This window comes from Coturnix japonica, chromosome 1 (genome assembly GCF_001577835.2).
Source record: "Coturnix japonica isolate 7356 chromosome 1, Coturnix japonica 2.1, whole genome shotgun sequence".
Classification (NCBI taxonomy): domain Eukaryota; kingdom Metazoa; phylum Chordata; class Aves; order Galliformes; family Phasianidae; genus Coturnix; species Coturnix japonica.
This window is the reverse complement of record NC_029516.1, coordinates 32,011,893-32,024,689: the sequence shown is the minus strand read 5'-3', so window position 1 is coordinate 32,024,689 and position 12,797 is coordinate 32,011,893. Positions and strand designations below refer to the sequence as shown.

At 47.7% G+C, this 12,797-nt stretch overlaps 1 protein-coding gene across 1 annotated transcript; it reads right to left on the bottom strand.

The window, feature by feature from the left end:
* Positions 1–8,545: 8,545 nt before the first annotated feature.
* Positions 8,546–12,575, bottom strand: SLC35E3 (solute carrier family 35 member E3). The gene is made up of 5 exons (XM_015856284.2): positions 12,039–12,575; positions 11,847–11,957; positions 11,458–11,616; positions 11,207–11,289; positions 8,546–10,780 (listed from the first exon to the last, which is right to left on the bottom strand). The coding sequence occupies exons 1-5, from the start codon at positions 12,426–12,428 to the stop codon at positions 10,594–10,596; spliced, it is 930 nt and encodes a 309-aa protein (XP_015711770.1). The 5' UTR covers positions 12,429–12,575; the 3' UTR covers positions 8,546–10,593.
* Positions 12,576–12,797: the final 222 nt, after the last annotated feature.

Here is a 12,797-nt window from a genome sequence, read left to right as displayed (position 1 = left end):
TTTTTCTCTCTTGTTTTCTGCTCAGTCCTCATTTTTGACAGGAGCTCGTGGAGTGATTCTGGAGAAGAGTAAAGGAGCAGCCTCTTTTGGGGGGCGGGGGGAAGATAACAAATGGATCCTAACTACCTCGCCGTGATTCCTACTGCTCGTTATTAACAACAGAGGCCCGCAGGGCTTTACGTTACATGACACAATCAGCTCCTTAACCCGGCCCTGCCCTGTGATCTGGCCGGAGATCTCCTCTACCATTGTCCAGGCCCTGCCGACTAATTTGTCCACATCTCTCCTGCCTGTTCCCCTTCTTGCTTTCGAGCTGCGTGTTACACAAGAAACAATAGTCTCTATTTTGGAGCTTAGAATTGCGGTAACTCCCTCCCTTTCAGACCTGATTGTGTTCTGCTCCGCAGTGTGATCTTCGGTTTGGTGCAGCCCTTTTGTCCGCTGTATGATTTTACATTACACGGAGCTACTCATTCCTGAAGAAGCTTGTGCATTTCCCTTCTGCTACCGATGGATGTGGCATGTGAATTACAAAGTCACCATTCTCCTGGTATCAAACTGATCTCTGCTTTTGAAAGCATTGCTTTACAAATACAGCTTTTAACATACAGCTAGAGTGCATGGAGTGAAACAATGCCAGCACTTAGCCGAGTCGTTCGGAGCACTTACTGAAAGCCTTACCCGCTCTAGGGCACCTTCCTCTGGAAATCTTGAAGGTTAATGTGAATAATCTCACTCCAGGAGTTCCCAGACATCACAATCAGGCTGCCCTATGAATCTTCAGCGTGCGTTCCAAAGCCCACCCTGGAAATGGGTTTATCGAGATAAGTTTGCTCTGAACTTCTCTGCTCCAAACCAGGCATGGATGCATATGTATCCTGAAATTAAATGTACCTTGCTCGGTCATCCTTTTGAATGCTTTCTACATCTAGAGCCAGCATAAATACAAAAGATGACAAGAGGGGAGAGTACAAAATCAATTCACTGATCACATCTCACAGTTCCTTTTTCCTATTAAGTTGTTTGCTAAGAAGGGGCCTGGGAAGCAGGGACTGAACCTCATCTCCCAGAACTAAGGAACCATGACTGGCGAGGAAGAACAAACCAGGAAATCCTTCTGTGCTGTAACAGAACATGCAAACATCCCTGAAGAGGACATTTTCTGCACAAATTATTTCTCCTTCAACGGCAATCTAATGCAGAATAAAACCACTTTTGTGCGGGAGATGTATAAGGCCACATGTGAGGGGATAAGCACAGTACCCCGGCCTTTCAGCTACAGGGAAATCAGCCGGCCAAGAAAACAGCTGGATGTTCCTGGAGGCCTTCAGTGACCATAGGGACGTGGTTCTGTTATTGCAGCCCGGATGATTAATCTGCTTATGCCAACTTGGGTGACAAAGCCCTGCTATGTGACAGTCACAGACTTCTGAATCACGGGCAAAGCTCTTGTATATGTTTTCCACCCTCAGAGCTGCAGAGAGAAACTAAGAAAGCAGGATCTGGGCATTCTGGAGATCAAGTGATCTTTTATGTATGTCTCAGAATCTCTCCACTTGTCTCCTCTGGTGTCTCTCTCCCACTACCTGCATATTCTTTGCCTCTTTCTCCCCTCCATGTTATTGCCACTTTTCAAGTCTTGAGAGTATTTTCACAGTCTGTATTAAACATATGCCCTCTCAACCTTTTAAAACAAAGTTTCATACCAAGAGCTAGTAAGCTGACTTACTGTCATACAAGACTAACTCTTGCATGTCTTAATTTAGAATCATAGAATTACCCAGGTTGGAAAAGACCTTGAAGATCATCAAGTCCAACTGCAGCCTAACCACAGTACCCTAACTCTAACAACCCTCTGCTAAATCATATCCCTGAGCACCACATCCAAACGGCTCAAACACATCCAGGGATGGCGATTCAACCACCTCCCTGGGGAGCCTATTCCAGTGCTTAACTACCCTTTCTGTAAAGAAGTGCTTCCTAATATCCAACCTGAACTTGCCCTGGCGCAACTTGAGGCCATTTCCCCTCTGAAAATGTTTCTACAATTGGATTAACTCAGACGTTCAACACAGGAGGGTTTATTCCTTTTCACTGTTTTAATGTCCATATATTTGACACTCTGCCTTTATTATTATTTTTTATTGTAGAGTCTTCATAGCTCCTGTCTGAAAGTCACCTGCTGCTGGCTGTGCCATGTTTTAGTCTGGGGAGGTCTCTGATGAGCCCAGCTGCACTCAGGAAACTTAAACAAGACAGGCAGTTCTTGAAGGGGACTTGGTTTTGTTCCAGAATAAGTTCTTGGTTCTAACTAAATCTGTAACAGGAAAATGAAGGGGAATCCCCACTCTTGCTGCTTTACAAATTGAAACTTCTTTCTAAGGGACAGGGTGACATCCGCAGTCTTTTAGCAGCGAGACAAGGTTTGCAGGGAAAGAGGATACACAGATCCAGCTGGTAGGTGCATTTATGAAGGGTGTCATTAAGGTTGTTTTTCTGCCGTCTCCCCTGGCTACATCAGCTGACCTTACAGACAGCCTCTGTTCTCAAAGCTTGCCTCACTCAGCCTCAGAACACGCCGGCTTTCCAAGTCTTGTCCGTAATGGTTTGTGAGTGATTCTGCCATCTGGTGGACAAAGGCTGTTTGTTTTTTTTTCCTTTTTAAACACGCAAATTAAGGCTCCTGGAAATAAATGCAGAAAACTTTCACAAATCCACTGATGCCACTGTAAAAGCAGGACACAAACTGACTTGGGCCTGTTGTCCCTGATCCTTCATCAGCACACTATCTACATACCAGCTCTGCTCACTGCATTATTGTTCAGTTAGATCAGGTCCCTGAGGTAGTCCTGAGTAGTTCCACAGCAGCTGGGCCAGGTCACTGCTGGGATGGTGGCACACAGGTGGGCAGGGAAATGGCAGGGTCTGCTGCAGCTGGCTTTGGCAGTAGTACTAGTGCTGCCAATGTGCAGACAGCTCCATTGACTTCAGAGCATACCACTGCAAAAAGGAGCTGTCCTATTCCCTTCCTCCTTTCCTCACTGCTGGCTGTTGGATTGACTCAGCTATCTCGCTTAGTTAGGTGATACACTGAAAACACATCCTGAGCTCATTTAACGCTCCACTCAAACAATGGTCTTGCCAGGAGCTGTGAATTCCCAGCCAAGTTTTTCTCATAGCTGGCTTTGGCTCATTTGACCACAGAGCTATCTGATTGAACAGCAGGGTGTTGACTTCTATTGCCACCAGTATGTCAGCTTGCTTTCCCGTGCAATCAGATAGGCATGAGACATCACAAGGAATACACAGCTAGAAGCAGAGGCCAGGAGATGGAAATGGGGCCCAGGAATAACCCCTTCTAAAGGCAGAGAGCCATTCAGTGGTCTTTCCCTTGTCACCTCACCACACCCTGTGCGTCCTGCCACTACCTGTGGTATCACTTGGGCTGATAACCGCTGTGCTATCTCACATGATAAAACCAAATTCCCAGGAGCTGCCCTCAGGTGCTGTGAGAGTAGAAGAGTTCATGCTGCCACTGATGACTTCAACTATCCCTACCCGGATATTCCTGTGTTGCAAGGGAACTGAAAGCAAACAAAATTCCTCTTTGCAAGGAATGTTGGGCTTATTACACCTGCAAAGACACTTCTGATGGCAATTTGCAGACTGTTCTGTTTTGTAGCTCGTTTACTCCGTACTTCAAGCTAAACCTGTTCTCTTCTGTGAGAGCTCCTTCAGCAATGCACATCCTGACATCCAGAGAGCAAGTCTCAGCCATGGATTTTGCATTTCACTTGCACAGCTTAAGAGAATTTTCTTACTGATGGCAAATGCGTATATTTTACTGCAGCAACTTAATGAGACTAAGAAGAGATCTCTCATCACACAGCTAATCTTTGCATCGCCTTCAAAGCTTTCTCCCCACACAGTTCCAAAATTATGATCTTGCTATTTCTTTGCCTAGTAGCAGGCAAGATTTGCTGTTGTTAATTTAGCTTTGATCAAGCAGCTCTAGCAAGTAAAGCTGTTCCAGTTCCAGACACCACTTCCCTCTGCTGACTATTTTCTTAGCAAAGCTTTCCGCCCCCACAGCACACTGCAGAGCGGGATCACTGCCCACACCCAGCGGGCTCAGATCACAGTCTGGCACGTTAAGCTCTTGCTCGAGTGGCTGCATCCAGATGAGACCAGGGCACTGGCACACATTCCTCTGTGCTGACGTGGATGTGAAAGGACAGTGGTCTCTAGGAGAGAAGCCACAAGCAGCTGGGGAGCAGTAGTCAGACATCACCGTCTACTTGGTCCATGCAGCCATATGGCTGTTTTGAAGAAGACCAAAAAGACCAATAAAACTAAGAAAACCTCATGGTGTTCTCTATACTAGATACGGATATCAGCCCTCCATTTTTGCTAGGTTTTCTTTACAGCTTTCAGCACAAGCGGAGCCTCTCAGAGCTCACTGTCCATCGCTTCCTCCCCTGCTACAACCCAATCACAGCAAACCATTTTTGCAGAAGTCTTTCCCAAAGTTTGTTTCATTCGTTCATAGCCCCAAGAAGTTAAATTCTGCTATAAGCAAGGACATCATACCCTAAAGTAACATCTGTAAATATCTTTGTATATATTGACTTGAATGTGTTTTTAAAAGGAAACTTCTGAGTGCAGGGGACTGCTTATCTTGCCTTTACAGGGTTCTGAAAACACTGAGAATACTTGGCTGTAAGAAATTGAAATCCCGACTTGCTCAGGGACAAGTAGCAGTGATTAGAAAATGAACCAGCCTTTGACAATAACATCTCAGTGACTTCCAGCTCGTGTGACACACCGTGAACTATTATAAGCCCTCCAATGAGTAAAGCTGTCTTTGGGGAAAGAGAAGCAGCTGATGTAGCACAGACTTGTTCTGCTAAAAGGAACAGGCCAAAAACCAGGACCAGCGTCAAAATGTCTCATTGAAGGTGAGGTCTGAACAACAACCAAATACAGCTGGTTCTGTAATCTCGCACCTAGTTCTGCGGCACCAAAGCACTGCAGGTGCTGAGCAATGCGTGCTCCGTCACTCCATCACTCTCCCCAATATGCATCTGCTGGGCCATCAGACGGACACCCTGTGGCTGCAGGTTAGAGCATGGCCCAGCTTATCCGTGAATCAGAATAGCCTTTAGGGGGAACTTTTGCTTGGATTTTGTTTGCAAACAAGTCTTCTACATCTCTTTCTCCTTTTATGTTTATAACATACAAACCAAAGTCCTAAGCAAAGTGAAGAAGTGGGTTGCTAGAAAGTGACCCCAGCAGAAAAGCATGGGAATACTCTTATCCCAATCAGAAGGGTCACCTTGCAGTTAGAAAAGTGGGAAGATGTTTTCAGAAACGTCACTGCCCAAAGCACGTGTGACCCCTGCTGTTGGTTTCTCCTTCCAGCTGGATTAACAAACAGAGCCAGCGTTAGCCTAACCATCACAACGAACACATTTAACAGCTGAACCAGCCTGGATCCCAGAAGTCCCTGACAATCCCTTTGTTCTCCTTGGACAGCAGCGTTTTGTCTTACGACAGCTGATATTCTAACGCACAGTGGGCTTCTTCCACCCTGCCAGGGGATAGAAACTTCAATGGAATCAACATACACGTGTCAACAAACTACGAAGTCTTAATAAAAGCTTTTCCTGTGCAACTGCAGTGTACTGTAAAACAGAAGCTATCCAGTCACTGCATGTAGCTACCCAACAACAGGAATAAAAGAGTGCTTTTCCCTCCAGGGAGTAAGAAAGGGAAAAAGGAAAAAGTATTACAGAGTAAGGAAGCAGCACAGGGACTGTGCCTTGCTGTTAAACAGCATCCTGCAGTGACTTGGAGACCAGAAACGTGTCAGACTTGTCAGCTATGCAGCTTCGCTTCTGGAAAGGCTGAGCACAGACCATTCTACATTACGTACAATAGAAAGGGAAGAAGCTGACCCTGACAAATCCAGCCCTGTTATTCAAAATCCTAACGGTGGGGTTAGGTACCTCAACTTAGACTCCACACTCAACAACTTGCCAGCGTGCCTATATATACAGCATATACATACACTGTAAACCTCACTCAGTTATCTATTAGTCCAGCCTTCTTTTCTTTTTGTTATTATTACTTTTCAAACACACAGCCACGTCTGTTCTGGGCATCCCAGGGCAGCGTTAGCTCCATGTGCTCCACCCAACCAGCAGGCAGCTCCTTTGAAGTACTTTGCCTCTAAGCCTCAGCTTATAAAGAAGTAAAAATACAACCGTCTTCTGTGCCAAGGTCATTAAAAAATACATCCTCACATTGCACTTCAACCAGAGATCTTCTCCCCGCACTTCCTGGATGTGACACAGCCATCTAGAGGTCTTAAAATAATCCTGGCCGTGCTGACACGCTGCCAGCCTGCGTGTGTATCCTGTCTTTATGTGAGCTATGAATGCAATTTCTGTCTCAACTGACAAATTCCCTCGAAGGTGGCATAGCTACCCTTTATACAAAAAGGGCAGACTGCAACAGGAAAGGGTGTTTTCTTCTGCACCTCCGACAAGGAAATGGCAAAGACTGCATTTTGAAATACACGTAATTGCCTTTCAACACAACCAATGAGGAGGGGATGCATTGCGATTTTCGTTGGTTTCAGTTGTACCACAGATTGCAGCAATGACCCTCTGGGGTGGGTCCCCTACAGCAGAGCTGACTGGACATTGGGTACATTTTATTCCCCAGAAAAGATCCTTCAGCCATTGGAGGAAAATACCAGCAAGACCCAAACCAGCCAGATGAAGGAGAAACAGAAACTCAGTAAGACGAGCTAATAGGGAGACAAGATGTTTTCGATGAACCAGCGAATGTGGCTGAGAACACAGAGGGCAGCTCTCAGGCACACAGACCCTATCTGTACTCACAGCACCACCGAGCGAGCAGGAGTTGGAACAATAGCTCCCTTCTCTCGGGAAGGTTATCCACCTCTGCAGGAGGGGACTGGCAAAGATTTGGTACTGACTGAATTCAGCTCTTTATTTCTTTTTGCACGGCATTCAGATGTTCAGGTATTAACAGTTAGTTTAAGCTCAGTATGTCAACTACTACAGCACTACAAGAATTCATACAACTCAGTTTTTGTCGGGAGATAAACGAACAGCTCTCCCTCGTGCTTAGCGTGGGTCTGTCTGGTGAAACGGCTCTATGTCCTACAACAGGATTTCTCATTACACAAGATTGTATTGGCTCCTGTTGATGGGTTTTCATTTCATGTTCTTAACCTTCTCTATCGTTGCAGCAACCGTGCTGTCAAATGGAAGGCTGAGATTGCTATCAGAGAGGGTACCAGCAGGAGAACAACCTGTATGCAATAGAAATGCGGTGCTTCTTTATATCTACATGGCAATGCTGTAGAAGCTAAAAGAAGGAGCTGCATCATCCCAGTTACAGTGAGCTTTTGCAAAACAAAGGGTCTCTTCACCACTTATCCACTCTACCTTTGCTTTACTCCAGTGTCTCTCTTTTGTTTCTAATTAAACAAGGAAGCTGCTCAACCCTATAAATGCAAACAGCCCGCTAGGAGAGCCGTCATTTCCTTCTGAGAGCTTTTGCAGCTAATGCAAACTAGACATTGGTTAGACACTACCTGTACTCCAAAATGCTATGAAACTGTCTTCTCAATCTCCTGCTACGTAGGCCACTAACTAAATCCGATTTTGACCTTAATACTGCATCCATTTATACTTTCAAATGTTGCTGGGCATTCGTTTCGTGGAATGAGACAGAGAGGACACGTTCCTGCTCAATTGAAGCTCTGTCTTGAAGGTGGATTTCATGAACAGGCCGCCCTTTGATAGGCATAGCAGCAGCACACCACCCTCCTCCAACCTCGCGCCTGAAAGAGAAGCTGCTTACCCAGCAACAGGAAAGCTCCTCTGGCACAGCGCCTCCCAGAGCCTGCAAGAACACATAAAGCCAGATGCAAAATCCGTCAGACAAGTGCTGAGTTATCAAAGCTAGTGCCAACACCAGGCTATGTACTGACAAGATGTCCATCGCTGAAGGCACATTTCCTAGTCCTTTGGGGAAAATGAGAAAACTTGGCATCTGCATTTGCAGTATTTGCGGGGACAGGGTTAGCGAGCAAAGATAAAATGTGAGTCACTGGTGGGGTAAGCTAATTGGAATCATCTGCATCTGCTCTCATTTTTAAATGCCACCCTAGTAGCTAAGCTAGCTTTTCCCCTGGATCTACAGTAGTGTAGCTTTTTAAGAGAGGAGAACATGAACATGAGCAGCAAAGCAGCTGATACGAGCACACAGGCAGCCTGCACCGTGTGCAAGCATGTGCGTACATACGTGTGGTCCATATTTTTGCACAGGGAGGGGAGGCACACAGCCTTCCTCATGTGCCACGAGCTCAGCCCCAAATCGCCCAGCTTCCCCCTTAAGTTTCTCAGACAGAAACCCAAGCAACATTACTTTGATTTACACACACCTGTACTCTGAAAGCACAGATGGTTCAAGCAGAAGATGAGAAAGACAAGGACAATTCTTCCTCTCAATGTGCAGGGATGGGTCAAGCGTTACAAATTTATTTCCACCTTACACATGGCATCCAAACAAACAATACATATAAAGAGATCACTTACCCAGCAATTACACAAGCTTCCCACAGTCAACATTTTGAATCATATGACAAAAGTAGTTGAAGATGCTTTATTAGGGGCAGTAGGTACGTCTCAAGGGCAAGTTCCTGAACATACAGAAACAATCACGTCACGTAGGTGGCCGACATGACCGATATGTTCCAGAACCAGTCAGGATTTGTAAAGTTCCATTTGACACAACACCGTTTCCTTTCTCCTGTGGATCCGCTCCCCTCCCTACAGAGTCTCTTGCATTTGCAGGCATTTTGTTCTGTTCATTCTGCCACTTTACGTGTCCATCAGTCCCACCTCACACGCTGCTGTCATACAGGCTTCTAATCCAGTCGCCATTCCCAAACCGTAGGAGTCTTTGTGGCCTGTCTACGTTTTAGAAGAGCTTGTGCATGGCACAAATTAACGCAAATGGCTTTTCTCAGAGCACGTACTGAAAGATGCGCGTCCAGAGTCTGTCCTGTCTGAACACATCTCTCAGCAGTCCAGGCTCCATTTTTAAACTAATTATAGAACTACAAAAATGTATACAAAAATGTATCCTTGGAGCAGAGCAATGTCTGAGATACAGTCGGCAGAGATGTAAAGTTATCAGGTCTTTCTGACTCTGAAATGTTATGGAGTGCTGCAGTGCAAACTCAGGCTACACAGAGTCATATTATTTTCTGAAAGGGAGATCTGTGTACCAAGAAGTAATTTCTATGCTTCAGAAGATGTACGTTGTTTCTTACACAAAGACTTAGCTCCTAGGAACTACTTATTTCTGTCCACGGTTGTAAACTTCCATACCTGCTCATGATCACGTACTTCCCCTCTTTAGATCTGCTAGAGGTAGATGAAGACGAAATAAACCCCAAAATGTAAGAATATACTGCAAATCAATTCTAACCTGGCAAATCTAGAGAACATATGCTTTCACCAGATTCACCAAGCGCATTTATTTTTGCTTTCATATTTAAAATAGAACAGTACTCAGCTTCTTCCTCCCATGCTGTCATATCAGCTCTTGGTACTGGCACAAAGTCCTTTGCAAAGCGTTCAGAATTAGCACAGAGCCACCCATCCCAAATCACTCCTTCCAGCCGCCTCAGTGCAGTTCACGGCCACATCCCTAGGCCGTATCTCGCGCAGTCAGCAACCCTCTCTGATGCTCCTCATGGCTATTCTGAGCACGGCTGCCCACACGCACGGGCTGCAAAGCATTTGGCAACCACCATGAAATCAGAGATTTTAGCGGGCTCGCCATCTCGCGTCAAGCCTTGTTTTGGCAAAGAGAAAACCGTGAGGTGGCAGCAGGTTCTGTAAAGATACTAATGACTAAGTCCATGCCCTGACAGGTTTGAAGAAAAACTGAAGAGCGGTTTAGATCTTTTTTCCTGTTTATCTACAGCTTGGCCTGGGGCTTCAAGTTTTCCAGCTTCTCCTCTGCTCTTGTCTCCCTCCACCGCTAATTTCACCTCATTTGTCAGTGCATTCAAGTCAAGCATACAATAGGAATGAGCTCAGAGCCCTTGCTAAACGTGGTCCATTTTCTCTCCATCACCTACCAGACAAAAGGGAGGAAGCATTTCAGCCCACAATACAGGCATGGTCGCAAATATGACATTGCTGCTCTGTGTCATAACAGCAGCCACCACCACCTCATTTGGTATGCAAAAAACATAATGACTGCAGAAACATCTCCACGGCAATTTGATGTGTGCCAGTTCCTTTGTTAAGTTACCACTTACATGTAATGAAAACGATGGGACAGAGTGAGACAGGAGAGCCCTGACATTTCACACCATTCAGTTTCTTTGCTTTAGTTACAGAATAACGATCCTGGCAGTTCAATTAAAGCCACCGTTCTAAATGAATGAGGCAGTTCTGTGCATTCTAGAATCAATGCAGATTTCAATACTCGTTGTCCCTCACAACATAATGTTACTAAGCCCCAGAAAGCCCTGCTTTATGGACGCTGAACCAATTTACTCTTACTGTTTTCCTGCTCGCTAAGCTTGAAGTGCGTGTAGGCTAAGATGCCAAACAACGTGCACAGAATGCCAAGGCCTTGGTTAACAGACAAGGGGTCCTTAAACAAGAGGCACCCTCCCAGCAGGGTGATGCAGAACTTGAAGTGTCCGAACATGTTGTATCTAAGCACCTGTTAAGGATCACACAAAATCACAACGGCATCTGCAGTTAACAGAGAACATTTAAGAGCTCAGTTCATTGTGCCCAAGGCACACAGAGGTGTATCCCATTCAACTCAGTAGGGTCACCATCCCTGGAGGTGTTAAAGGGACGTTCAGAGGTGGCACTTCGGGCCATGGTTTAGTGGGAATGGTAGCGATGGGTTCATGGTTGGACTCTGAGATCTTAGAGGTCTTTTCCAACCTTAACAATCCTACAGTTCTATGAAATACGCTAAGAAAAATAAAAGAGAATGTACTTCCCCAGCTTTACCATATAAGAGAAAGCAGGCAGCTCACAAACTGGTTTTCCCACAGTAAGTCAGTCCAAATGAACACTAGCATAACTGATATAGAAACAGGAAAGGCAGCTACTGTTCCAAAGGATACGTGACAGGCGATGTATTCCCAATGATCCAGTAAATGGACAAGTTTACCATGAAGGCTATCACACCAGACAGCAGCACCATGATCTGTGGATGAACGCACACAGTCAGCAACCCCACATAATTCCGACCACCTGTAGATACATTCCAGGTCCCGTTACTTTCAGATACAACGTATCAGGCAAGAGAAACAAATCAAGAACCAAAATAAAACAGTTTGGGGTCGGTACAAACAGTGGTGGATGAAAGCCTTACCACAGCAGAAAGCGTCCAGGGCCCAAATATACCCCCTTCTCCGAAGACTGGCTCAAAGAAAGGAATGATGAACAGCAGCATGGCCGAGGACATGGGTGCCTGATAGTACAGCAACTGCATGGAGTTCACCTGCAATTCATGCTGCTTTGCTCCGACCCACTAAGACCAGAAGAGAAAGCTGTTAAACATCAGGAAAACAACCCATCGCTTGAGCAGAAGCACAGAGGGTGTTTCACACAGACGGCACCAGACAGACGGACAGTGAGAACTACCGCCCACCTCTGCCAAACCAGATGTCTGTGTTTTGTGACTACAGACACACGGAGCACAGACACACCACAAGAAATGTCTCCCTGCACCCCGCGCCCCTCGGCCCCGCCGATACCGACCACTTGATAGAGAGACGTGACCAGGACGCCCAGCGTGGCGAACACCGTGCCCAGGGCGCTGAACTTCACGTCGTAGTAGGAGTTGAGGAACACGCCGAGCGTGATGGGCACCTGCGGGACGGACACGCGTTGTGGGGCGGCTCGGCGCGACCTCGGCCCCGCAATAACCCCCTTCCTCCCCCCGGCTCTCACCAGGGTGAGCTTGATGCGGAGCGGGAAGCTCTTGCCGTAGGCCAGGCTCTGGATGAGCACGATGACCGGCGTGGTCATGGCCTTGGCCAGCTGGTAGGTGCCGATGGTGTTGCTCTGCAGCGAGAGGTTGGTGAAGACGACGAAGCCGCAGAAGCTGAGCGCCAGCGGCAGCACCTGGGCGGCCCGCAGGCTCTTAGGGGCGAAGGCGCCGAGCGCCTGGCAGAGGTAGAGGCCGAGCCAGGTGATGGCGAAGTGCACCAGCGTCAGGCTGAGGTTGGGGAAGCCCAGCCGCACGTACAGCCACTTGTTCAGGAAGACGATGCAGATGGAGGCGGCCAGGTTCACCAGCAGCCCCGCCGCCAGCCGGCCCTGCGCCGGCACCCAGCCCATGGCGCCGGCACCGCACGGCACAGCACCGCACGGCACAGCACCGCACGGAACGCAGCACAGCCCAGCACAGCACCCCGCGCCCGGCGGGGCGGCAGCGCCTCACGGCCCCGGGGCTGCAGCGCGGCGGCAACAACGACACCAGCTCCGCCCCGCGACACGTGGCCGGGCGCCTTCCGGCGGGAGCGGCCGGGCTGAAGGCCGGGGAAGGGCCGGGCTCAGAGCGCGGCTCCGCCCGCCGGGCTGCGGGACAAAGGGCGGCCGGGCTCCTTGCGGGGTGCGGTTGTAGCCGGCACTGAAGGCGGGTGCGGGCCTTTGTGGGGCGGCGGTGAGCGCCGAATTAGCGGAGCTGCTGCTGCTGTCACGCCCTGT